The sequence below is a fragment of the Aquarana catesbeiana genome, unplaced genomic scaffold, assembly GCF_042186555.1.
Source record: "Aquarana catesbeiana isolate 2022-GZ unplaced genomic scaffold, ASM4218655v1 unanchor240, whole genome shotgun sequence".
NCBI lineage: Eukaryota > Metazoa > Chordata > Amphibia > Anura > Ranidae > Aquarana > Aquarana catesbeiana.
Window position 1 is genome coordinate 61496 of NW_027362669.1, and position 27740 is coordinate 89235.

A 27740-nucleotide genomic window follows, 5' to 3' on the forward strand; every position below is an offset into this window, starting at 1 on the left:
ACCCACCATCAAATGACGACGGGGTGGCTCTCGTTCTGGGTGGACGTTATATGACGGCGCTAAGAACGGCCGCTCTCACGCGCCCATGGGGTGATCGCAGCTGCGCCGTGTTGCTAGAACACGGGGGGACCCCGATCTCTGTAAAGAGCTGTGGCCTCAGGTCTTTAGCCATGTGATCGGCTGTGTCCAATCACAGCGGGTCACATGTAAACACGGAGATGCCGGTAATCGGCGCTCCTCGCTTCACACTGACAGAGTGTGAGAAGAGGAGAGCCAATCAGTGGCATTTCCTCGCAGAGGACATCTAGGTATGTAATCAGGGCACTGATAATCAGTGTCCTGATTACAGTAAAGCCCACACAGTGCCAGCAATGAGTGCCCATCAGTGCCAGCAATCAGTGCCCACCAGTGCCAGCAATCAGTGCTTATTAGTGATGTCCATCACTGCTGCCCATCAGTGCCGCCTATCTGTGCCCAGTGCCACCCATCAGTGCCTATAAGTGAGGCATATTTGTGCCTTCTCATCAGTGCCCATCAGTGAAGGAGAAAAATTACAAAATTTACTGACAGAAACTGAGAAAAACCTTTATTTTTTTCAACATTTTTGGTCTTTATTTTTAGAAAAAAGATAAAAAATCCAGACATGATTAGATACCACCAAAATAAAGCTCTATTCGTGTGAAGAAAATGATAAAAAAAAATCACATGGTTACAGTGTAGCATGACCGCGCAATTGTCATTCAAAGTAAATGGCCTGGGCAGGACGTGGGTGAAAGTGCCCGGTATTGAGGTGGTTAATTGTCCTTCCACTTCACTGCGAGCAATTCATTAGTTCTCAAGCAGGCTTTCTCCTCCTTTCTAAGTTGGATGTTTTACAAGTCGTTGGGGGAAGCCCCGGCATTTAGGTCACACGGTGCCACAAGCCAATTCCAAGATTGTGTCTAAAAAGTGGCACGTGGGCTGCACAGACTCCCTAGACCCGGAAGTGCAGGGAAGGTTTCTCAGAGATTGTGGTTAATTTACTAATGTAAAGTGGTGTTTATGTGCTGGATATTATATAAAAAAAATGACATGTATAGCCTGTGGCCCTATCACAGAGCTTCTACATTTGGACCCCAGATCTGGCACGCTTGCTGGGGAGATGCTGTTTGATTGGAAGGTGACCAGTGAAATGTATGATGGACTCATCTATTTAGATGGTTTGTTGGGGCGTATACACATCTGAAAATTTCTGGGAGAGGTAGTTTATGAGGGGCGGAATTTTGTAAAGCTGATCATATTCAGGGTCACCCCGAGGACGACAAAGTGTGTGATCACTAAAATACATAAAATGCATTATCATCTCATATCTATGCCTGGGCATTGCAGCAGAGAACACGGGCATATGATGAATCGGGTCTCTGGACCAATATGATCGCAGCTCATTCTTTTTAGTAACGCCCATGTTGGGTTTTAGGCCCAAAAAAGTTTAACATTCATAAACCTTGATAGGTCTCCAAAAATCTAGGGGAGTTGTTAAATTTGCTTTTTCCACCTGAATTCCAGGTTGGGCAGTGAATGGGGGAAGTACGAGCGCTGCACAATCTGTGGGCTGATAATCAGGACTTGCACAAGCACATCTGGAAGAACACTATGGGCTCTATGGGTCTGTGGTTGAATTCTTGGTGTCTGCAGGATAATACTAGTGCTAGCCACCTCACCAATTTGGACTCCCATTGTGGGACCCGCCAGGTCAACACGAAATACTTCTGTCCTGGTATATAAAAGACTAGGATGTACTAGGCCGCTGGTTCCTGCCAGTTCACCAAAAGGAAGTGGGGCACTAGTACTGGCATCCTGCTACATATAAGACAAATCAAGTGTTCCTAGCACTTCAGTTACCCGGGTTCAGGTATGCCTGACCTTAGCAGGGACCTCTCCTCCATCCTCTGAGCTCCCTGTGGGGGTGCCGCTGCTCTGTACAGGTTCTTATTCAGAGCCTGATTCTGTCAGTGAGGACTCCCCCTTCGCTCTCAGCTGTCATATTCAGAATCCTGTAGGCCTCTTCACTAGTGTACTTCTTTTGGGAAATTTTGGCCACTAAATTCACAGGTACCTAGTGTGACTCACGGGAAAAAGAGCTTCTGGCTGTCAACGACTGCTTGAACTACTACAAATGTAGCAAGGTCTCCGGCCTCCTTCAGTCTAGTGAGAACCTCCAGAGCCAGCTGACATCCTTCTGTATATGGTTTCTTGTGAAGCATAATGGGTGCAAGGTGGAAGTTATTGGGCACCAGACACTTCTTGAATGCAAGAGATGTTTATTTCTCTTACAAACTTTTTGGGGGAAAGAGGGTTAGGGCCAGGACACCCTAAAGCAGTTGCAAGTTCAATTAGCAGACTCCAAGACTTCAATAGGAGGACAGCCGTGCAGGGAAAGGCATCCAGCAAGACGCCACATCTGCACGTGCAGGAATGCTGTCTCCTATGGCAACAGTCTTTAACAGTTCCTAACACAAAGCACCATAGTTCTTTTACCTTCACTACAACTTCTCCTTGTAGTTCTTCAGCCCACTGAGCTCCTGGTCTCTCACTAGACCCTCTGATTCACAGACTCTGAATCCCTTGAGCTTCTCCAATCTTCATGGTGGTAGCTTCCTCAAGCGTCACTCCTGCCTCTTTGCTGGGTCCCTAACTGGGCACTCCAGATACTTCTCAAGCTTCACTCCACTGGCCTGCTCAGTCCCTGGCTTGACACACAAGGCTGCTCTACACGTGTCACCTCCGCTGGCTGGGTCCCTGGCTTGATCACCACCTGAAGTTTCCTGATTCTCCACCATGCCCAATCAGTGAGAATACTGCTCTGGTACTTGCTTCCATTACTCAATGTGGTCCCTGGTAATAAGGTGGTTAGTCCCTTAGTGGTGACAGCTTCCCCTCTACCGCCGACCATGACAGCTTTTCCAGCCAGCAGATCCATCACTTTTGGTTGGACTGCAAGCCACAGTGCCAACCCTGCGCTGCTCACTTACTTCTGGATAGGACCTCACACAGCCTAGCAGTCAGATGTGCCCGGGATAGGCCCAATCTCCTGTCTAGCAGCACAGGACATATGACACACATCCACCTAGACAGCTGTCCAGGTGGCACAGAACATCGATCACCTGACTCCAGCCCTATATATAGGTTCTCCCGGCAGGCCAAGAGATTCAAGAAAACCCCTGCCCATTGGCTGAGATACCCCATATACACATAACCTGACCTTGGGTTGTCCTTCTCATATCTAGTACCGCCAAGTGCCCGGCCACTTAGTGGTAGAAGAGAAAAGTGCAACAAGTCCAAACTTAGGGAGAAATCAATAGATCTCTATCAACCAGGATAACTACTGCTGGCAAGTAAATGTGTGAGGAGCTCCCTGACTAAACTCCAGGGTGCTACACAAATAAAACTTACCTGCTAATGCTAGAGGAGATCAGGCCTGATTGTGCTAACACTGCGGTTATGTGTGCAATGTATCAGAGGTGCCGGTGATCTACTGACACTGCACTTGTTGGGAGGCAGAAGGGCTGATCCTGCTAATGCTGCGTTATTAGGGACACTATATTAAGGGGGACACTAATATAGTTCTGTTCATGATATTGATCCATACAGACACTATACTAAGGGGGTGACACTAATATAGTTCTGTTCATGATCAGGATATTGATCCATACAGACACTATACTAGCAATGGTGGTGATCAGGATATTGATCCATACAGACACTATACTAGTAATGTTGGTGATCAGGATCCTATAGTGTGAGTGCGATAGTGTGCGGGCAATCTAATGCTAGCTGACCCTGGCGCTATCTGATGTAACAAGTTACCCTAATACAGCGATTGGTGAAAAATACTGTACACTGACGCTGTACTAATGGCACTGGTTGGGTGACAGTGTGGTGATCAGCAGGGTACGGGGCAAAATCATTGGCTGGAACCTGCTGAGAAACTTTTCCTACAGCCAATGACAGTGGAGGTTTCTGGGTGTGCGCGTGCATGGGTGCGGACCTGGAAGAAAGCCATGACATAAAAGTACATTACCAGACCTGTATGAGCCGCCCATCCATTGTATTTTTACAACACTTCATCCATGTCTTTGGTGATCTCTGATCTCCTCATGAACTGTTTCTTACATGATGAAGATCAGCCATGGAGTATATCTGAGGTGTATATCAGGGTGTGCTTCTTCCCCACATGGGAGCTGTGATGTCCAGCAACATTCATATAGAAGACATTTCCCACACTCAAGGCACTAATACACCTCAAGGGTTGTGTGGAATCCCTGATGTACAGAGAGACAGGACTTCAGTGAGGAACAATTTCCTCACTCAGGACAGGAAAGTGGCTTCTCCCCGTGTGAGATCTCTGATGTGTGTAAAAATGGAACTTCTGTGAAAAAAATTTCCCGCACTCAGGTCAGGAAAATGGCTTCTCCCCCGTGTGAGATCTCTTATGTTTGGAAAGATAGAACTTCAGTGAAAAACATTTCCCGCACTCAGGACAGGAATACGGCTTCTCCCCCGTATGAGTTCTCTGATGTCTGTAAAGACTGGACTTCTGTGAAAAACATTTCCCGCACTCAGGACAGGAATACGGCTTCTCTCCTGTGTGAGATCTCTGATGTGTGGAAAGATAGGACTTCTGTGAAAAATAATTCCCGCACTCAGGACAGGAATACGGTTTCTCCCCCGTGTGAGATCTCTGATGTGTGTCAAGATAGGACTTCTGTGAAAAATAATTCCCGCACTCAGGACAGGAATACGGTTTCTCCCCTGTGTGAGATCTCTGATGTGTGTCAAGATAGGACTTCTGTGAAAAACATTTCCCACACTCAGGACAGGAATATGGCTTCTCCCCTGTGTGAGATCTCTGATGTGTGTAAAGATTGGACTTCACTGAAAAACATTTCCCACACTCAGGACAGGAATACGGTTTCTCCCCTGTGTGAGATCTCTGATGTGTGTAAAGATGGGACTTCTTTGAAAAACATTTCCCGCACTCAGGACAGGAATGCGGCTTCTCCCCTGTGTGAGATCTTATATGCACATTAAGGTTGGATTTAGAAGGGAAACACTTCCCACACTCAGTACAGGAAAAGCTCTTCTCTGTTGGAAGGACGGCACCGTCCCTCACAGTCTGAGGTTCCTCAGGATAAGAGGAATACGATGGTCCATCTACACTGTGTGGTGCTGGATGGACATTTGAGGTAGCCGGGTTTTCCCCTGGACTATTCCCGTTATGAGAACTCTGATGTGTGGAAAGCTGTGACTTTAGTACAAAGCATTTTCCACACTCAGGACAGGAATACGGCTTCTCCCCTGTGTGAGATCTCTGATGTCTGTAAAGATTGGACTTGTCTGAAAAACATTTCCCACACTCAGGACAGGAATACGGCTTCTCCCCCGTGTGAGATCTCTGATGTGTGTAAAGACTGGACTTCTCTGAAAAACATTTCCCACACTCAGGACAGGAATACGGCTTCTCTCCTGTGTGAGATCTTATATGCCTATTAAGTTTGGATTTAGAATGGAAACACTTCCCGCACTCAGTACAGGAAAAGCTCTTCTCTGTTGGAAGGACGGCACCGTCCCTCACAGTCTGAGGTTCCTCAGGATAAGAGGAATACGATGGTCCATCTACACTGTGTGGTGCCGGATGGACATTTGAGGTAGTCGGGTTTTCTCCTGGACTATACTGTGTGATGTCCTCATCTTCTACTTTACAGTCTGGAGACAAAGTGAGACAATCCTCTGAGGTTTTCCTCATCTCCCGTCCATCTACTAAAATAGAAATACAAAGATTATTACTAGACATGAGCAGATTGGTTCCTGCTGTGCTCCAATCAGATCATCAGATATAAAATGTCCAGCTGGTAGGAAATGGGTGTAATAAAAGAGAATACATATTATGTCAGGGATTGACAAATTTGCTTGGAATCTAGGAGCCAGCTAAAAAAGTTAGGAGCCAGGTTTTTTTTTTTTTTTTTTTAAACGACCGACAAAGCTTTATTTTCAGTATAAAAATGAACCAATCTTAAATTTACACAGAGACGATTAGAACGAATGTGACTGCTTTTATTTCCTGCCATGCAGGGACACAAGACCACCATATTCCCGCTAAGGATCCAATCAGGTCCTCCTGAAAAACTGACAGGTGAACCTGATCAGACGGCCCGTGTGAAGGGGGCCAAGCAGGGAGATGACAAATAATAAATTCATTTTAATGAACCACTTCCTTCCCGCAGGACCACTACATACGCCCTGTCTTTGAAGAGAAATACCGTTCTTATGGTAGCAGCTAGCTCCATAACCCCGGTATCTTCTTCAAGAGCCGGCGGTTCTCTTTCAGATAAAAGTGGTCTCTGCAGCAGATTCGCAGCGAGATCACTTTTATCGGCGGCAGGAGAGGGCCCCCCCTACCGCCGCTCTCCGGTGCCCTTCACCGCTTACCGTGGCCGTCGGTAACGGCGGAGGCGATCCGGATCTGTCCCTGGCCTGACATGGAGACGACTGAGAGGAAGATGGCCCCCCCGCCCATCTCCAAGTCATTGCAGGGCGGAAGCGACGTCAAATCTTCACTTTCACCCATAGCTCTTAAAAGGGACATTTTATTATTATTTTTTTCAAATGACAATTTTTTTTTTTAATGCATTTTAGTGTAAATATGAGATCTGCGGTCTTTTGACCCCAGATCTCATATATAAGAGGTCCTGTCATGCTCTTTTCTATTACAAGGGATTTTTACATTCCTTATAATAGGAATAAAAGTGACTTTTTTTTTTTTTTTTAAAGAACAGTGAAAAAATAAAAGTTAAAATAAATAAGTAAAAAAAAAGAATTTTGAATGTGCCCCATTCCTTGTAATAGAAATAAAAGTGACAATTTAAAAAAAAAAAAAAAAACAGTGTAAAAATAAAAAATAAAATACATAAGAAAAAAAAATAATTTTTTTAAATGCGCCCCCGTCCCGCCGAGCTCGCTTGCAGAAGCGAACACATGTGAGTAGCACCCGCATATGAAAGCGGTGTTCAAACCACACGTGAGGTATCGCCACGATCGTTAGAGCGAGAGCAATAATTCTAGCCCTAGACCTCCTCTGTAACTCAAAACATGCAACCTGTAGAATTTTTTAAACGTCGCCTATGGAGATTTTAAAGGGTAAAAGTTTGTCGCCATTCCACGAGCGGACGAAATTTTGAAGCGTGACATGTTGGGAATCAATTTACTCGGCGTAACATTATCTTTCACAATATAAAAAAAATTGGGCTAACTTTACTGTTTTCTTATTTTTTAATTAAAAAAGTATTTTTTCCCAAAAAAAGTGCGCTTGTAAGTCCGCTGCGCAAATACGGTGTGACAGAAAGTATTGCAATGACCGCCATTTTATTCTCTAGGTTGTTAGAATAAAAAATATATATAATGTTTGGGGGTTCTAAGTAAAGGGAAGGAGATGAGCGGGCAGTGAAAACAGGCAGGGGAAGCTCCATTATCATTGGTGGATGTCTTGTCATACCAACGGCCACCACCAGAGGGTGCCCGATTGCAGAAGGAACCATAGGACTGCAGTAGGCCGCAAGTCGCGGCCTCAATTACCGGCGCGGCCCAACGCGATCGCGTTGGGAGGGGGGTGTCGAACGGACACAGGATACCCCAGCTGTGACGCCCCAGGCACCAGGTCGCTAATTCTAGTCGCAAATGCGACCTGGCGCCCGGGGTTTGTCGAGCCCTGTATTATGTGTATATATATAGCAGTGGGTAGAGGGGAGAGAGCAGAAGCCAGGACTATGTAATGTACAACATATTGTAAACAACATAGAGTATATAGTGCAGGGGTCAGGAGTATGTAATGTACAACATAGAGTATATAGTGCAGGGGTCAGGAGTATGTAATGTACAACATAGAGTATATAGTGCAGGGGTCAGGAGTATGTAATGTACAACATATAGTATATAGTGCAGGGGTCAGGAGTATGTAATGTACAACATATAGAATATAGCGCAGGGGTCAGGAGTATGTAATGTACAACATATATTATATAGTGCAGGGGTCGGGAGTATGTAATGTACACAATAGAATATATAGGGCAGGGGTTAGGAGTATGTAATGTACAATATAATTTATACAGTGTGTTAGGACTCATAATATTGGTAATCAGTGGAAGATTAAATGTTTACATGAGACAAGTTGCAGAGGTCCCACACCGCTGCCTCCCATCTCCTGAGACTGCACTCAGTGACTTGGGTCTGAGACTATACAGACATATCCCTCCACCCGGCACAGCCAGCAGACAACAGAACAAGTAACCCTGGGGGGATTGTTACATAGTAGGTGAGGTCAAAAAAAGACACAAGTCCATAAAGTCCAACCTATGTGTGATTATATGTCAGTATTACATTGTATATCTCTGTATGTTGTAGTCATTCAGGTGCTTATCTACTGTACATCCTTCCTGAGGACTGGTGCCCAGAACTGAACAGCATACTCCAGGTGCGGTCGGACCAGAGTCTTGTAGAGCAGCAAAATTATAATTTTATCTCTGGAATGAATGCCCTTTTTAATGCCAATATTCTGTTTGCTTTGTTAGCAGCAGCTTGGCATTGCATGCCATTGCTGAGCCTATCATCTACTAGGACCCCCGGGTCCTTTTCCATCCTAGATTCCCCCAGAGGTTCTCCCCCCAGTCTATAGATTGCATTCATATTTTTGCCACCCAAATGCATTATTTTACATTAAACCTCATTTGCCATGTAGTTGCCCACCCCAATTATTGTTCTGTCAGAGATCATGCTATACCTGGGCAAGAGGTAGAAGACCCAAAGCACATGCCCAAGGTACCTAGGTAGAGCAACATTTATGGTGAAAATAAACCTTTTGCTGCCAGCTGAACCCCAGAATTTCTATAAATGCAGTATTCTACATCCATACATTGTGTCTGCAGCACAGAGAAGGAAGATTATCACCAAGTCCCCGCCCTACTCTGGACCAATCAGTGAGCAGTATTGGTGGAGGAATGTATTTAGTGTTAATGACCCACCTGTGCTGATCTCTGTAGGAGTGTCCTCCTCTATAAATGTCCCCGTTATTCCATCCTCCTCCATAGACTGCTGATCATCCCTCACATACCTCTCTTCTTCTTCTGATTTAACCTCAAATTCTATATCAATTGGATCTCCACTCTAAATCAAGAAAATGAGACAGAATATCATCTGTAAGATATAAGCTTTATTATTGTGACATCACATAAAAAGTCCATACATCATCTCTAGGAGTCCATGTTCTAGATGCTCCATCCCACCAACCTTGTAACAGTGAGGGGTGGTGTGATCTTCCTGTGTGGAATCTCGGGAATACAGAGGACGGGGACATCTCTCTGGTGGGTTCCTGGTATTTGGTGGCTCCATCTTATCCTTGTGTCCTTCTGAAAACTTCTCCATCACTCCATACTCCTCATCCTCCTCTTTATACTCTTCTTTAACATCAATCTTATCATCCCCGAGATTTCCACTCTGAATATATAATAAAACATTCATTGTAACAAACATGCTGTGTATAAATCAGAACTACCAATAATTGTCAATCATCTACCTGATGATGGTGAGGGATGGTGTGATCTTCCTGTGTGGAATCCCGGGAATACAGAGGACGGGGACATCTCTCTGGTGGGTTTCTGTAGCTGGATGACTCCACCATGGTGTCCTGGTACAGATCTTTGTGCTCTTTTAGAAACTCCTCCATCACCCCATCCTCATCATCCTCCTCTTTTATCTCTTCTTTAATATCAACTTTAGAATCTCTCAGGTTTCCACTCTGAATATATAATAAAAATGACATCAATGGTAACAATGCAGATAATGTACAGATCCTAATGATACTATCAGTGATTGTTCCTCATCTACCTGATGATGGTGAGGGATGGTGTGATCTTCCTGTGTGGAATCCCGGGAATACAGAGGAGGGGGACATCTCTCTGGTGGGTTCCCATTACTGGATCCATCTGTAGGAAACACACACACTGACTGAATACATTGTTTCTATGTGTTTATCAGATGATGGGGGATCTAGGTGGACCCTCCGTACTGCTCTCTCCTTTACAATAAAGTCTCCTCTTACCCGGTGATGTGAGGGGCGGCTGATTGTCCATCATGACGTCCTTGTAGAGATCCTTGTGTCCTTCTAAATACTCCCACTCCTCCATGGAGAAATAGACAGTGACATCCTGACACCTTATAGGAACCTGACACACACAATGATACAGTCACCATCCAGACACATCCCTTGTCTGTTACTGGATAATGTCCCAGAATTCCCAGAATCCTCCTCACCTCTCCTCCATGATCTCTCTGGTGACTTCTAGAATCTTCTTTGTATTTCTCTTTTCTATCAGGGAGGGAGGTGGAGGTAATGTGATGGTCATATGATCTCCAGACTTCACAAGAGGAAAACTCTAGATCTGAACACAAATAGTAAAATTAAACGATATTCCCAGAATCCTCCTCACCTCTAGGGATGAGCTTCGTGTTCGAGTCGAACCCATGTTCGACTCGAACATCGGCTGTTCGATCGTTCACCGAATTGCGAACGTTATAGGCCGTTCGCGCTAAATTCGTGTGGCGCGTCACGGCCCATAATTCACTGCGGCATCGCAGTGCATTGCTGGCTGATGATTGGCCAAGCATGCACTATGACCCGCATGCTTGGCCAATCACAGCGCCGTCAGTAGAGAGAGCTGTAATTGGCCAAAGCCAGGGTGGCTTTGGCCAATTATGGCTCAGGGGATTTAGTACACACCCCACACTATATAAGGCCGCCTGCACGGCGGCCCTGTGTAGTGTGTGTTCCGGTGTGCTGAGAGATAGAGAGAGAGAGAGACAGTGTCATTTGATTTGAGTTAGATAGATTAGGCAGAACAGTCAGTCAGTTAGCTGCACTTACAGTGTATTGTGTATATATATGCATCCCAGGTGTTGCATATATATATATACACTGTATTCAGTTTAGCTAGATCCGTTCCTGTTATCTTCTATCTAGACTATTTACATTTAATGCAGTGCGTCCTGCTCACAGTGTTCAGCTAGATCCGTTCCTGCTATTTACATTTAGTGCAGTGCGTCCTGCTCACAGTGTTCAGCTAGATCCGTTCCTGTTATCTTCTAGACTATTTACATTTAGTGCAGTGCGTCCTGCTCACAGTGTTCAGCTAGATCCGTTCCTGCTATTTACATTTAGTGCAGTGCGTCCTGCTCACAGTGTTCAGCTAGATCCGTTCCTGTTATTTACATTTAGTGCAGTGCGTCCTGCTCACAGTGTTCAGCTAGATCCGTTCCTGCTATTTACATTTAGTGCAGTGCGTCCTGCTCACAGTGTTCAGCTAGATCCGTTCCTGCTATTTACATTTAGTGCAGTGCGTCCTGCTCACAGTGTTCAGCTAGATCCGTTCCTGCTATTTACATTTAGTGCAGTGCGTCCTGCTCACAGTGTTCAGCTAGATCCGTTCCTGTTATCTTCTAGACTATTTACATTTAGTGCAGTGCGTCCTGCTCACAGTGTTCAGCTAGATCCGTTCCTGCTATTTACATTTAGTGCAGTGCGTCCTGCTCACAGTGTTCAGCTAGAGCCGTTCCTGCTATTTACATTTAGTGCAGTGCGTCCTGCTCACAGTGTTCAGCTAGATCCGTTCCTGTTATCTTCTAGACTATTTACATTTAGTGCAGTGCGTCCTGCTCACAGTGTTCAGCTAGATCCGTTCCTGCTATTTACATTTAGTGCAGTGCGTCCTGCTCACAGTGTTCAGCTAGATCCGTTCCTGTTATCTTCTAGACTATTTACATTTAGTGCAGTGCGTCCTGCTCACAGTGTTCAGCTAGATCCGTTCCTGTTATCTTCTAGACTATTTACATTTAGTGCAGTGCGTCCTGCTCACAGTGTTCAGCTAGATCCGTTCCTGTTATCTTCTAGACTATTTACATTTAGTACAGTGCGTCCTGCTCACAGTGTTCAGCTAGATCCGTTCCTGTTAAATTCCTACTGACAGGCAGGCTTGTCTGGTTACAGTATATAAAGCTACCTGAAGAAAATTACAGGTGTTCTATTTGATCCTATTAGTACCACGGTCAGGCAGCTAGACTATTTACATTTAGTACAGTGCGTCCTGCTCACAGTGTTCAGCTAGATCCGTTCCTGTTATCTTCCTACTGACAGGCAGGCTTGTCTGGTTACAGTATATAAAGCTACCTGAAGAAAATTACAGGTGTTCTATTTGATCCTATTAGTACCACGGTCTGGCAGCTAGACTATTTACATTTAGTACAGTGCGTCCTGCTCACAGTGTTCAGCTAGATCCGTTCCTGTTATCTTCCTACTGACAGGCAGGCTTGTCTGGTTACAGTATATAAAGCTACCTGAAGAAAATTACAGGTGTTCTATCCCAGCTTAGTGCAGCTACAGGCCATTAGTATGTCTGGAAGGCCAAGAAGGAGAGGCAGACAGTCACAAGCCAATAAGAGAGGGCAAGCAGGCTCTGTGTCTAGTGCTGGTCGTGGAGACGGTGCATCCTCATCAGCACGTGGCCATGGGACACGCTTGGCCTTTTTTTCGGCAGCTGGCCGTGTTGAGCCGCAACATGCGGAAGACTTGGTCGAGTGGATGACCAAGCCGTCCTCATCCTCCTCATCCTCTCTCACCCATGCCCAGGGTGCTTTGTCTGGCAAAGCAGCGGCCTCTTCCCTCAGCTCAATGTCATCAGTGACTCCTTCCCTAGCTCCACCATGTCCTCATGAGGATTCCCTCGAACTGTTTGACCACAGTGTTGGGTACATGCTCCAGGAGGATGCCCAGCGTTTGGAAGGCTCTGATGACGATACTGAGCTCGATGAAGGCAGTAACATGAGCACGGACAGAGGGGGTGCCCAAGAAGGATAGCAATCTGGCAGTCATGCTCCCCCTGCTGCAGCATACTGCCAGGTTTGCTCCAGTGATGAGGAGGGAGGGGATGATGAGGTCACTGACTCAACGTGGGTGCCTGATAGGAGAGAGGAGGAGGAGGAGGAGGAGGAGGAGGAGGCGGCGGCACATCACCAACGAGGCAGGATGCCCTCCAGGGGCCAGCCTAAGGGCAGCACATTGACTGCATCACACCCCAAAGCTCCACATGTGCAGGGCGCTGCAGTCTCTGCGCGTTATTCAAAAAGTTCTTTGGTGTGGGCCTTTTTTGAGACGAGTGCATCAGATCGCACCGCTGCTATTTGCAACATATGTCTCAAGCGTATCTCGCGTGGCCAAAACATCTCCCGCTTGGGTACCACATGCTTGACCAGACATATGTTGACCTGCCATGCAGTTCGTTGGCAAGCGTATCTAAAAGACCCACACCAAAGAACAAAGAGGATCTCTCCTTGCTCCTCATCAGCTGAGATTTCCAACCCCACTAGACCTTCAGTCCTCTCTGAGACCTGCAGTGAGAGGAATGAAGGTGTAGAATTAGGTGTGTCACAGCCAAGTACTTGTGGGCAATCTGCTTTTGGTACACCGACGTCAGATTGTACCAGGCAAATTTCCCTGCCCCAGCTGCTGCACCGCCGAAAGAAGTTTGCTCCCAGCCATCCACATGCCCAGCGGTTGAATGCTAGCTTGGCAAAATTGCTAGCACTTCAACTGCTGCCTTTTCAGTTGGTAGACTCTGCCCCCTTCCGTGAGTTTGTGGAATGTGCGGTTCCTCAGTGGCAGGTACCCAAACGCCACTTTTTCTCACGGAAGGCGATTCCGGCTCTCTACCGGCATGTGGAAGGCAATGTCCATGCCTCGCTGGACAGGGCGGTCAGCGGTAAGGTGCATATTACCGCTGACTCATGGTCCAGCAGGCATGGACAGGGACGTTACCTAAGTTTCACGGCGCATTGGGTAACTCTGCTGGCAGCTGGGAAGGATGCAGGACAAGGTGCAGTAGTGTTGGAGGTTGTTCCGCCACCACGCCTCCAAAATGCTGATTGTGACACACCTCTCTCCTCCACCCCCTCCTCTTCTTCTTCCTCCATGGCCTCTTCCTCGGAACCAGCGGTGCTCCGTAGGCGTTCAAGGGGCTACGCAAGTACACAGGCCAAAAGATGCCATGCGGTGCTTGAGCTGGTGTGCTTGGGGGACAGGAGCCACACTGGGGCAGAGGTTTTGTCAGCTCTGCAGGGGCAGGTTCAGAGGTGGTTGACGCCACGCCAACTTAAGGCAGGAATGGTGGTTTGCGACAATGGCACCAACCTCCTCTCTGCCCTCCGACAGGGACAAATGACCCATGTGCCCTGTTTGGCTCACGTCCTTAACTTGGTGGTGCAGCGGTTCTTGGGCAGGTACCCGGGCTTACAGGATGTCCTGAGGCAGGCCAGGAAAGTCTGTGTGCATTTCCGCCGGTCATATAATGCCAGTGCTCGGCTGACGGACCTCCAAAAGGAGTTTAACCTGCCCAAGAACCGCCTAATCTGTGACATGCCCACCAGGTGGAACTCAACGTTGGCCATGCTGCAGCGGCTGCACACGCAGCAGAGGGCCATCAATGAGTACCTGTGCGACTATGGCACCAGGACAGGGTCAGGGGAGCTTGGTTTTTTTTCCCCACGCCAGTGGGCCATGATCAGGGATGCATGCACTGTCCTGTCACCATTCGAGGAGGCCACGAGGATGGTGAGCAGTGACAGTGCATGCATCAGTGACACTGTCCCCCTTGTCCACCTGTTGGAGCACACGCTGCGTGTAATAATGGACAGGGCACTTGAGGCAGAACAGAGGCAGGAAGAGGAGGACTTCCTTAGCTCTCAAGGCCCCCTTTATCCAGACAGTGTTCCTGCGTGCCCGCCGATCACACAGGAAGAGGACGAGGAGGAAGAGGAGGAGGAAGATTGTGTCAGTATGGAGGTGGAGCCTGGCACTCAGCATCAGCAGCAGTCTTTAAGGGATCAGTCCCAAGAAACACATGGACTTGTACGTGGCTGGGAGGAGGTGGCTGCGGACCATGTCGTTCTTAGTGACCCAGAGGACTCCGGACCGAATGCCTCAGCAAACCTACGCTGCATGGCCTCCCTGATCCTGCAAAGCCTGCATAAGGATCCTCGTATTCGTGGTATCAAGGAGAAGGACCAATACTGGCTGGCAACCCTCCTTGATCCACGTTACAAGGGTAAGGTTGCGGACCTTATCTTGCCATCGCAGAGGGAGCAGAGGATGAAACATCTTCGGGAGGCCTTGCAGAAAGGTCTGTGCAACGCGTTCCCAGAGACTGGGAGGTTACAAACTCCTGTTTCTGGACAACGTGTTGCTGCGTAAGGATCCTCGTATTCGTGGTATCAAGGAGAAGGACCAATACTGGCTGGCAACCCTCCTTGATCCACGTTACAAGGGTAAGGTTGCGGACCTTATCTTGCCATCGCAGAGGGAGCAGAGGATGAAACATCTTCGGGAGGCCTTGCAGAAAGGTCTGTGCAACGCGTTCCCAGAGACTGGGAGGTTACAAACTCCTGTTTCTGGACAACGTGTTGCTGAGGCTTCGGTCAGTCAAAGAAGGAGCGGTGGAGAAGGTGGCCGTCTGACCGATGCGTTCAGACAATTTTTTGGTCCGCAGCCCCAAGGTATGATTGGTTCCAGCAACCATCGCCAGCGTCTGTTTTACATGGTGCAGGAATACCTAGGGGCAAGATCTGACTTGGACACCTTTCCCACCGAAAATCCTCTGGGTTACTGGGTCTTGAGGATGGATCACTGGCCAGAGCTTGCACAGTATGCAATTGAGCTACTGGCCTGTCCTGCATCCAGCGTTCTTTCGGAACGCACATTCAGTGCTGCTGGAGGCGTGGTAACCGATCACAGGGTGCGTCTGTCCACCGACTCGGTCGATCGGCTGACCTTCATAAAAATGAATGAGTCTTGGATCACCACCAGCTACCAAGCACCTGATGCTGATGTAACCGAATAATTTTTTTTGAAATCTCAGATCCCTTCAAAGACTGCCTATGCTGATGCTGAGTGACTATCCCTGAGTAATTATCCTCTTCCTCCTCAATCATCACGCTGATAGCTTGTAAGAACATTTTTGGTTCTGGGCGCCACCACCAGTGCCTAAGGCCCAATTTTTCTGCCCCTGTCTAACAGGGGCGTGTAATTACAATTTTTGATGTAATACTTTGCAGCAGGGCTCGTTCCTGCATTCCAACTAGAGTGTCTGTGAGGGGTTGCAGTGTTGTGGCACCAGCACCAGTGCCTAAGGCCCAATTTTTCTGCCCCTGTCTAACAGGGGCGTGTAATTACAATTTTTGATGCAATACTTTGCAGCAGGGCTCGTTCCTGCGTTCCAACTAGAGTGTCTGTGAGGGGTTGCAGTGTTGTGGCACCAGCACCAGTGCCTAAGGCCTAATTTTTCAGCTCCTGTTCAACAGGGGCATGTAATTACAATTCTTGATCTAATATTTCACAGCAGGGCCCTGTGAGGGCTTACAGTGTTGTGGCCACAGCAACACCTAAGGCCCAAATTTCTGCTGAGTATATAGGGCAGGACCCTACTTTCAAACATCTAACTTACAAACGACTCCTACTTGCAAACGGAAGGAGACAACAGGAAGTGAGATGAAATCTACCCCTAGGAAGGGAAATTCTCTCCTGTAAGAGTTAATATGGGAAAACAATTTCTCCTTTCCACTGATGCTTTCCAATCCTTGTTCCACAAAAAAACCCAAATTTTCAAAAAACATTTTTCATTGGGACAAAAAAGTGAGGTGAAATCTTCTGAAGAGGAGGAAAGACAGCAAAACAAATGTCACAGGGGTGATAACCCTTCCCTATGTTTTCCAAAAAGCTTAGAAAAGATTTTTTGGCTGGAGCTAAACACGTTAAAAATGTTCAAAATTACAAACAGATTCTACTTAACAACAAACCTACAGTCCCTGTCTTGTTTGCACCGCCTGTATACTGCTGTTCAGAGTATATAGGGCCTGGTGGCCCCACACCTTTCCTTATTTTAATTTGGGTGCGGGGTTCCCCTTAATATCCATACAAGACCCAAAGGGCCTGGTAATGGACTGGGGGGTACCCATGCCGTTTGTCTCACTGATTTTCATCCATATTGCCATGACCCGACATGAGATTAAACCCGCAAGCAGTTTTAAATGAGATTTTTTCCTTTAAAAATGACATTTGGTGCAGGGACTGTTCTAAACATGGGAAACACGCGTCACTTTACAGGCATACTATAGACACCCCCCAGGTACGATATTTAAAGGAATATTTCACTTTTTTTTTTTTACTTTAAGCATCATTAAAATCACTGCTCCCGAAAAAACGGCCGTTTTTAAAAAATTTTTTTGCATTGATACATGTCCCCTGGGGTAGGACCCGGGTCCCCAAACCCTTTTTAGGACAATACCATGCAAATTAGCCTTTAAAATGAGCACTTTTGATTTCGAACGTTCGAGTCCCATAGACGTCAATGGGGTTCTAACGTTCGTGCGAACTTTCGGTCCGTTCGCGGGTTCTGGTGCGAACCGAACCGGGGGGTGTTCGGCTCATCCCTACTCACCTCACATAGTTACATATAGTCCAACCTATGTGTGTGATTATGTGTCAGTATTACATTGAATATCTCTGTATGTTGTGGTTGTTCAGGTGCTTATCTAATAGTTTTTTGAAACTATTGATGCCCCCCGCTGAGAATACCGCCTGTGGAAGGGAATTCCACATCCTTGCCGCTTTTACAGTAAAGAACCCTCTACGTAGTTTAAGGTTAAACCTCTTTTCTTCTAATTTTAATGAGGGGCAACGTGTCTTGTTAAACTTCCTTCTGCAAAAATGTTTTCTCCCTATTGTGGGGTCACCAGTCCGGTATTTGTATATTGTGGGGTCACCAGTCCAGTATTTATATATTGTGGGGTCACCAGTCCGGTATTTATATATTGTGGGGTCACCAGTCCGGTATTTGTATATTGTGGGGTCACCAGTCCGGTATTTATATATTGTGGGGTCACCAGTACAGTATTTATATAATGAAATCATATCCCCTCTCAAGCGTCTCTTCTCCAGAGAGAATAAGTTCAGTGCTCACAACCTTTCCTCATAACTAAGATCCTCCAGACCCTTTATTAGCTTTGTTGCCCTTCTTTGTACTCGCTCCATTTCCAGTACGTCCTTCCTGAGGACTGGTGCCCAGAACTGGACAGCATACTCCAGGTGCGGCCGGACCAGAGTCTTGTAGAGCGGGAGAATTATCGTTTTATCTCTGGAGTTGATCCCCTTTTTAATGCCAATATTCTGTTTGCTTTGTTAGCAGCAGCTTGGCAGTGCATTCCATTGCTGAGCCTATCATCTACTAGGACCCCCAGGTCCTTTTCCATCATAGATGTCCGCGTCATTGGATTTGATTGACAGCAGTGGGAGCCGATGGCTGCGCTATCAATCTATCCAATCAAGAGCTGAGAACCCCGGGCATAGAGGTACAGCGCGTCTCTGCCGAGGGAGCGAACGGGCTCAGGTGAGTAAAACGGGGGGCTGGTCAGTGTCAGAAGTTTTTTCACCTTAATGCATGGAATGTGAAACACGAAGGTTTACAACCTCTTTGAGAAGTCCGCTGCTATTAGTCTATCCAATCAAGAGCCGAGAACCCCGGGCAGAGAGACAGCACGAGGGTCAAGTTCCAGGGTAAGTAAAACGGGGTGGGGGGGCCTGTCACTGCCAGGCGTATTTTCATCTTAATGCATAGGATGCACGAGGATTTGCAACCCCTTTAACAGCCATCCTAGATGACACAGACCACCTCAGAAACAGTATAGAAATAAAATCTGTATATATAAAATTGGTTAAACCATCCAAAGAAAATGAGATGCATCCAATGAGCCCTACGTGTTTCGTGGATTTAAAGCAGAGTTCCACCCAAAAATGGAACTTCCGCTTTAAGTGCAGGTGACCTCCTGACATGCCACATTTGGAATGTCATTTTTTTTGGGGGGGGGGATGGGTACCCAGTTTTTACGGTCACCCAGCTCCCACTTCCTCCCCAGGCGCTGCGGCGTCGGAAGGAAGATCACCAATCCCCCCTTCCTGCAATCTTCTGGGACATGTCACAGGTCCCAGAAGATTGCCCGGCCATTCACAGCGCACAGTGCGTGCCCGGATGTGAAGCCACAGCCAGGCCCCCACAGTTAGAATGCCGGTACTGCAGAGAGGAGGGGGGAGAGGAGTGGGGCTTCGTACGCTCGCATAGACTCCAATACGATCATTTTAAAAAATGTATTAAGAGAGTGATCGCACTTTTGTAAAAAACATGAATGAAGTGGATGGAGACCTCCACCAAGGACAAGCTGGAGAAACAGGTATAAGAAAAGTAGAAAAGTGGATTAAATCTACGAAACGCGTAGGGCTCATTGGATGCATCTCATCTTCATTGGATGGTTTAACCAATTTTATATATACAGATTTTACTTCTATACTGTTTCTGAGGTGGTCCATGTCATCTAGGATGGATGTTATGTTCTTATCCTGCAGTATATTATCTTGGTAGTGGTCATATATTTATTATACAATGTATTATTTACTGTTATTGACAATTTTCTACATATTATGCTTGTTATATGCTGTCATTATGGACACAAATATATGAATGTATTTTCTTACCTGTTATGTTTTATTCAGCAATAAACATTTGTGTGTTTTTTACATTGACTGCGTTTCTGCCGCCGCACATACCTCATATAAAGTCCCACTATAGTTCTCTTTTTGTTTCTACTGAATCAGGGATGGAGACGTATTCACATGCGTTTCATATAAAGTCCCACCAAGTTCCCCTCCCCCCTTCCCCTTTTTTTCTCATATGATGAAGAACATGGATATGTTCAAAATTGTGCAGCCGCTTTTCTCAGATTACCTATAATGTATGTGAAGATTTGAAGTAAAAAGAATAGTGCAAAGTTTGGGATTGCATCTTCATATATAAATGTATTTATTTGTTTATCCTGATCATTCAACATGAAACAACTGTCCTTTTTACAGGCAATGTAAAGCCTTTAAATGAGGCAGTTGTCTTAGAAGAAATACATCTCTCCAATGGCATCAATAGAGTTGGTGTCACCTGGTGTGGCAAAGCATGGTGTCAGCCCCCCCTGTGGTGGATGGGATCAGGGTGGTGGATGGAGCCGCAATAGGATCAGGGGATGAATGAGTCCGGGATGAGATTGGGGTGGTGGATGGAGCCGGGATGGGATCGGTGGGAATGGACAGAGCCGGGATGGGATCGGTGGGAATGGACAGAGCTGGGATGAGATTGGGGTGGTGGATGGAGCTGGGATAGGATCGGTGGGAATAGATGGAGCTAGGTGGGATCAGTGGGAATGGATGGAGCTGGGATGGGATCAGTGGGAAAGGATTGAGCTGGGATGGGATCAGTGGGAAAGGATTGAGCTGGGATGGGATCGGTGGGAATAGATGGAGCTGGGATGGGATCAATGGAAAAGGATTGAGCTGGGATGGGATCAGTGGGAATAGATGGAGCTGGGATGGGATTGGTGGGAATGGTCGGAGCTGGGATGGGATCGGTGGGAATGGTCGGAGCCGGGATGGGATCCGTGGGAACTGATGGAGCCGGGATGGGATCCGTGGGAACTGATGGAGCCGGGATGGGATGGGCGGATGGATGGAGATGGAATAGGATTGGGGGGATGGATGGAGCTGGAATAGAATTGGGGGATAGCTGGAGCTGGAAAAGGATGAGGGGGTGGATGGACCCGAAATAGGATCAGGGTGGTGGATGGAGCCAGAATAAGATTGGGGTGGTGGATGGAGCCAGAATAGGATCAGGGTGATGGAAGGAGCAGGAATGGGATCAGGGGAAATGGATGGAGCCGGGATAGGATGGGGAAAATGGATGGAGCCGGGATAGGATCGGGGAGAGTGGATGGAGCCGGGATAGGATCGGGGAGAGTGGATGGAGCCGGGATAGGATCGGGGAGAGTGGATGGAGCCGGGATAGGATCGGGGAGAGTGGATGGAGCCGGGATAGGATCGGGGAGAGTGGATGGAGCCGGGATAGGATCGGGGAGAGTGGATGGAGCCGGGATAGGATCGGGGAGAGTGGATGGAGCCGGGATAGGATCGGGGAGAGTGGATGGAGCCGGGATAGGATCGGGGAGAGTGGATGGAGCCGTGATAGGATCGGGGAGAGTGGATGGAGCCGGGATAGGATCGGGGAGAGTGGATGGAGCCGGGATAGGATCGGGGAGAGTGGATGGAGCCGGGATAGGATCGGGGAGAGTGGATGGGGCCGGGATAGGATCGGGCAGAGTGGATGGAGCCGGGATAGGATCGGGGAGAGTGGATGGAGCCGGGATAGGATCGGGGAGAGTGGATGGGGCCGGGATAGGATCGGGCAGAGTGGATGGAGCCGGGATAGGATCGGGCAGAGTGGATGGAGCCGGGATAGGATCGGGGGGAATGGATGGAGCCAGGATGGGATCGGGGAGAGTGGATGGAGCCGGGATAGAATCGGGGAGAGTGGATGGAGCCGGGATAGGATCGGGGAGAGTGGATGGAGCCGGGATAGGATCAGGGAGAGTGGATGGAGCCGGGATAGGATCAGGGAGAGTGGATGGAGCCGGGATAGGATCGGGGAGAGTGGATGGAGCCGGGATAGGATCGGGCAGAGTGGATGGAGCCGGGATAGGATCGGGCAGAGTGGATGGAGCCGGGATAGGATCGGGGGGAATGGATGGAGCCAGGATGGGATCGGGGAGAATTGATGGAGCCGGGATGTGATCGGAGGCAATGGATGGAGCCGGGATGGGATTGGGGGAATGGATGAAGCCAGGGTGGGATTGAGGGAATGGATGAAGCCAGGGTGGGTTTGAGGGAATGGATGAAGCCAGAGTGGGATTGAGGGAATGGATGAAGCCAGAGTGGGATTGAGGGAATGAATGTAGCTGGGATAGGGTCAGGGTGGTGGATGGAGCCGGGATGGTGCATGGAGCTGGGATGGGATCGGGGTGATGCATGGAGCCGGAATAGGATTGGGGGAATGGATGGAGCCAGGATGGGATCGGGGGAATAGATGGAGCCATGATGGGATCGGAGTGGTGGATGGAGCTGGGATGGGGGAATGAATAGAGCTGGAATGAGATCGGGGGGAATGGATGGAGCCAGGATGGGATTGGGGGGGATAGGGCTGGGTTGGGATCTTTGATTTGGGGGGGTTAAAGGATGTGTGCTAGGGGGTGCTTTGGGAGGGGGGAGGAATTGTGCCGGGGGCCCTCCTCCTTCTAGCACAAATCATATCCTACCCAAAGCAAAGCACCCCCTAGCACATATCCTTTAACCCCCCCACCCCCCCTAAAATCAGTCTTGGCAGCACAATTGTTAGCTGTCCAGGCCCCCCAGAACCCCCCTTCCCAATCACCATGTAAGACTCCTGTTGTTATTACAGACCTCATAGGGCAGGTGTCCCTCCTATGCCTCTTCCCCCGCTCTTCCTCCCGGCCTGTGTATGTGAACATCAGAGCCGAGGAGGATCCTGCAGGCTGCAGTCCAAGAGAGATGTGATTGTGGGGGGACGATAGGGCACCTTGTCTGTCAGTGTCACTCCGTCCACCCCCACCCTCCCTCGCACATCACGTGGAGCTGAAGGGATTACAGAGATCCCGGAAGGGAAAGAGGGAGCCGGGGCGTTCAGTATCAGTCCAGACCTGGAGTCACCCTCTGATGGGTGTCACCCGGGTGCCAGCTGCCCCAGGGTCCCCCCCCATAGGGACGCCATTTGCCTGCAAAAAAGTTGATCTACATTCTACTCTATGGGTATTTCATTCTTTCATTCCATAGAAAACAATTATAATCCAATTACTCTCCATTTTAAAGATCATCACTGAACATGGAGAGAATGTCTGCTAAGGATTGATCTGATATGACCAATGGTTCTGACTCCGGGTCACATCTCACCTTCCCATTATACTCTATGGACATTCCTTTCTATCATTTATCTGTCATTCCATAGAAAACAGCTGTAATCCCAAATAATGACAATCATACAATCTGTTCCTCTACTGGAGGAACACCTGTGGGGGAGGGGAAATTGCTGAGCTTCTCAGATTTGTCTGCAAATGACTTTATATTTTACTTCCTATTATACTCTATGGACATAACCTTCTATCATTCACCTTTGTCATTCAATGGTGGATTTAGGTTTTGTGCTGCCCTAGGCCTGACTAAACTTGTGTACCCCCTAATTTAAATATGACCCACCCCTTCCTGTCAAGGCCACACCCCTTCCTTTTTAAAACCCGCTCTGTCATCTTCGTGGGAAGGAGGACAGAGAGGGGCGCCGTGGAAAGGAGGACGACAGAGAGGGACGCCCTGGGGAGGAGGAGGACAGAGAGGGGCGCCGTGGGGAGGAGGAGGACAGAAAGGGACGCCCTGGGGAGGAGGAGGACAGAGGGGGACGCCGTGGGGAGGAGGAGGACAGAGGGGGAAGCCGTGGGGAGGAGGACGACAGAGAGGGGCGCCGTGGGGAGGAGGACGACAGAGAGGGGCGCCGTGGGGAGGAGGACGACAGAGAGGGGCGCCGTGGGGAGGAGGACGACAGAGAGGGGCGCCGTGGGGAGGAGGAGGACAGAGAGGGACGCCGTGGGGAGGAGGAGGACAGAGAGGGACGCCGTGGGGAGGAGGACGACAGAGAGGGACGCCGTGGGGAGGAGGAGGACAGAGAGGGGCGCCGTGGGGAGGAGGAGGACAGAGAGGGGCGCCGTGGGGAGGAGGACGACAGAGAGGGGCGCCGTGGGGAGGAGGACGACAGAGAGGGGCGCCGTGGGGAGGAGGACGACAGGGAGGGGCGCCGTGGGGAGGAGGACGACAGGGAGGGGCGCCGTGGGGAGGAGGACGACGACAGAGAGGGGCGCCGTGGGGAGGAGGACGACGACAGAGAGGGGCGCCGTGGGGAGGAGGACGACGACAGAGAGGGGCGCCGTGGGGAGGAGGACCACGACAGAGAGGGGCGCCGTGGGGAGGAGGACGACGACAGAGAGGGGCGCCGTGGGGAGGAGGACGACAGAGAGGGGCGCCGTGGGGAGGAGGACGACAGAGAGGGGCGCCGTGGGGAGGAGGATGACAGAGAGGGGCGCCGTGGGGAGGAAGACGACAGAGAGGGGCGCCGTGAGGAGGAGGAGGACAGAGAGGGGCGCCGTGGGGAGGAGGAGGACAGAGAGGGGCGCCGTGGGGAGGAGGAGGACAGAGAGGGGCGCCGTGGGGAGGAGGAGGACAGAGAGGGGCGCCGTGGGGAGGAGGAGGACAGAGAGGGGCGCCGTGGGGAGGAGGAGGACAGAGAGGGGCGCCGTGGGGAGGAGGAGGACAGAGAGTGATGCCGTGGGGAGGAGGAGGACAGAGAGGGATGCCGTGGGGAGGAGGACGACAGAGAGGGACGCCGTGGGGAGGAGGACGACAGAGAGGGACGCCGTGGGGAGGAGGACGACAGAGAGGGACGCCGTGGGGAGGAGGACGACAGAGAGGGGCGCCGTGGGGAGGAGGACGACAGAGAGGGGCGCCGTGGGGAGGAGGACGACAGAGAGGGGCGCCGTGGGGAGGAGGACGACAGAGAGGGGCGCCGTGGGGAGGAGGAGGAGGACAGAGAGGGGCGCCGTGGGGAGGAGGAGGACAGAGAGGGGCGCCGTGGGGAGGAGGAGGACAGAGAGGGGCGCCGTGGGGAGGAGGAGGACAGAGAGGGGCGCCGTGGGGAGGAGGAGGACAGAGAGGGGCGCCGTGGGGAGGAGGAGGACAGAGAGGGGCGCCGTGGGGAGGAGGAGGACAGAGAGGGGCGCTGTGGGGAGGAGGAGGACAGAGAGGGGCGCCGTGGGGAGGAGGAGGACAGAGAGGGGCGCCATGGGGAGGAGGAGGAGGACAGAGAGGGGCGCCGTGGGGAGGAGGAGGAGGACAGAGAGGGGCGCCGTGGGGAGGAGGAGGAGGACAGAGAGGGGCGCCGTGGGGAGGAGGAGGAGGACAGAGAGGGGCGCCGTGGTGAGGAGGAGGACAGAGAGGGGCGCCGCGGGGAGGAGGACAGAGAGGGGCGCCGTGGGGAGGAGGAGGAGGAGGACAGAGAGGGGCGCCGTGGGGAGGAGGAGGACAGAGGGGGGCGCCGTGGGGAGGAGGACAGAGAGGGACGCCGTGGGGAGGAGGACAGGGGGTCCCTTTTTTCTCCAGAGCTCCTAATGGTGGGGATGGATTTTGCTGAGTGCTGGTGCCAAGTTTCCACCCCCCAGGATCACTGCAGGTGTAGAGAAAAGCTGTGTAAGAGGATATGGAGGAGAGATGAGGAGGAGATCCAGGAATCAGGATAAAGGTCAGGACAAGCAACAGACGAGCGCATCCAAGAGATGAAGCCGGGGTCACTACACAGAAAATCAATCCAAGGAAACAACAGGCAGGACGAGGAATAGCAAGAAGGAGCTCAGAGACAAATGAGAATATTGCTCAGCCAATGGGAGATTATCTCAGCATGACTTATATAATGAAGGAGATGAGGGGGAGGGGAGGAAGTTACTTATGGTGACGATAGATATGTAGCACTAACTCACGGTGGAGCTGCTGATTTTTAGCGGGCTATTACCGTCACCTTTTTACCTGTAATTTCACCAGTACCGGTTCTAGGGTCCCGTTGAGCTTATTATCAGACAATGTAGGCACCAGTCACTTGAGTACTTTTCCAATGCTTTAATGGGAGATAACTGGAAGAAGTATCAGGAAAGAGGTAGAAGAAGAGTTGCAGGGAAGTTCAAATACCTTTTCTTGGTGTAGCACTAAGGAATTGAAATCTCAGGGATGAATGTATCCTCAGCTCAGGATTAAATCTTTGCCCACCCGGATAGGTTTCTCTCACTAACCCAGCAGCCGGAATGCAGCACAAACAAAAAGTCTCTGCCACAGACTTGGGTGAAACAAAACCTGTACGATCCTCTGCCACAGGATGTAGTAGTCCCCGATGAACAGCAAACACAGTACCAGAACCTTTAAGCCGACCCGACAGTACTTGTGCGGTAGATTACTTTAGGATATCTCCTCTAGTCACCAGACCCTTCTTAAGACCAGCCTTGCATGGTCCCTTCCAAGATGGTTCCTCCCCTGGATCTTCCCGATTGTCCGACAGCACAGGACCATCCCAGCAACAGCAGGCCCCAGACAGGCTTCTGGGTCCACCCGCTCGGCTGCCGCAACGCAACCTTCCAGGCCGCGAGCTAGAACTCACTAACACATATCTCTAGACCAGGAGGGCCACTAGGTAAAGTTCTCTAACACATGGCATCTGTCCTATAAATACTCTCTCCCAGAATGCAACCCGGAGGACCACCTCCGCCGAGTTATCTCCGGGACAGAAGAGCACTCATACACTTCAGCTTGTTGCTTTCCAACACCGACCCATGGTGACAACGACACCCACAGGCAGAATGCGGAACTGCACGCAACACAGCCAAACTAGAACAGAGGCTAATCTAACTGTAAATTAAATCTGAACTATGTACAGAACAGATGACCCACTAAATTTACCTATAAGCGGTAGATTGAAAAATCTACCAGTGCTACAGTTACATGGAAATTCAGCTGGTTCAGCAGGGATCGGTCACATTTCCATCCATGTGTGGTCACTGCCGGATAAAAGTCACTCCATCAGCGGCTGCAGCCAATAGCTTCATCACTGATCTGTGTATTCTGAGAGCGGAGGAGCGCCCCCCATTGTCAGAATACAATAGTGCAGCGGGGAGGATTCCCCCATCCCCCTCCAATGTGTGGATGGGGGAATCACTTCAGTTTTTTCCTCTCATCCCGCTGGATGAACGATAAAACTGAACCATGTATGGCCAGCTTTGGAAGGAAGATATATTAATCATCAACTGATCCCCTGAAGGGGTTAATCTAGGTTTCCACACAATATATGTGTGTATCATCATCTGCTGGAGATAAAAGACATCACAGTGACTATGGAGGAAGAGGACGGACATGACGGGGGGTTACTGGGTGTAAATAGAAAATAAGATCTTATTACCGCCTCTGCTGCCTCTTCCAGCAATGTCTTCTCTGTACTTTATACCTCATGGATCGTCTTGTCTGCATCTGACATCACTTCCTGTGTGTGCCAACATCACTTCCTGTCTTCCATAGAGACTTCCTGTGTGTATCTGACATCACTTCCTGTCTTTCATAGAGATTTCCTGGTAGAAATGAGATCACCACCTTGTGGAGATCAGAAGAACTGCAGCCCAGAGAAACGTCTGGTAGTGTGAACACGGCCTTGTGCTGTGTGTGTATCAGGGACGTGCGGTGAGGTGAGTGGCTGGTGAGGGACTGGATAGTATCAGAGCCGGATACACACAGGTTACATACACCGCGATCGTTAGAGTGAGAGCAATAATTCTAGCACTAGACCTCCTCTATAACTCTAAACATGTAACCTGTAAAAAAAAATTTAAAGCGTCGCCTATGGAGATTTTTAAGTACTGAAGTTTTGGCGCCATTCCACAAGTGTGTGCAATTTTAAAGCGTGACATGTTAGGTATCTATGTACTCGGCGTAACATCATCTCTCACATTATATTAAAAAAATTGGGCTAACTTTATTGTTTTTTTTTATTCATGAAACAGTTTCTTTAAAAATATAACGTGTTTGAAGAATTGCTGCGCAAATACCGTGTGACTTAAAAAGTTGCAATGACCACCATTTTATTCTCTATGGTCTCTCC

General features: G+C 49.3%; 1 protein-coding gene across 1 annotated transcript; it reads right to left on the reverse strand.

Annotated features, from left to right (window-relative positions):
* Positions 1 to 1207: 1207 nt before the first annotated feature.
* LOC141122095 (uncharacterized) lies at positions 1208 to 27156 on the reverse strand. Its single transcript, XM_073611925.1, has 8 exons — positions 27048 to 27156; positions 10342 to 10469; positions 10130 to 10253; positions 9916 to 10013; positions 9605 to 9826; positions 9319 to 9525; positions 9054 to 9195; positions 1208 to 5799 (listed from the first exon to the last, which is right to left on the reverse strand). Exons 3-8 carry the CDS (start codon positions 10212 to 10214, stop codon positions 4436 to 4438), a joined length of 2118 nt encoding a protein of 705 aa, XP_073468026.1. The 5' UTR covers positions 10215 to 10253; positions 10342 to 10469; positions 27048 to 27156; the 3' UTR covers positions 1208 to 4435.
* Positions 27157 to 27740: the final 584 nt, after the last annotated feature.

Excerpts from the sequence above, each read along its gene's own strand:
- LOC141122095 (XM_073611925.1), bottom strand. The coding sequence starts at position 10,214 with ATGGAGGAGTGGGAGTATTTAGAAGGACACAAGGATCTCTACAAGGAC. Across the intron at positions 10,014-10,129 it reads GCCGCCCCTCACATCACCGG|ATGGATCCAGTAATGGGAAC; the intron begins GTAAGAGGAGAC and ends TGTTTCCTACAG. Across the intron at positions 5,800-9,053 it reads TCCTACAGAGATCAGCACAG|TAGATGGACGGGAGATGAGG; the intron begins GTGGGTCATTAA and ends TTTCTATTTTAG.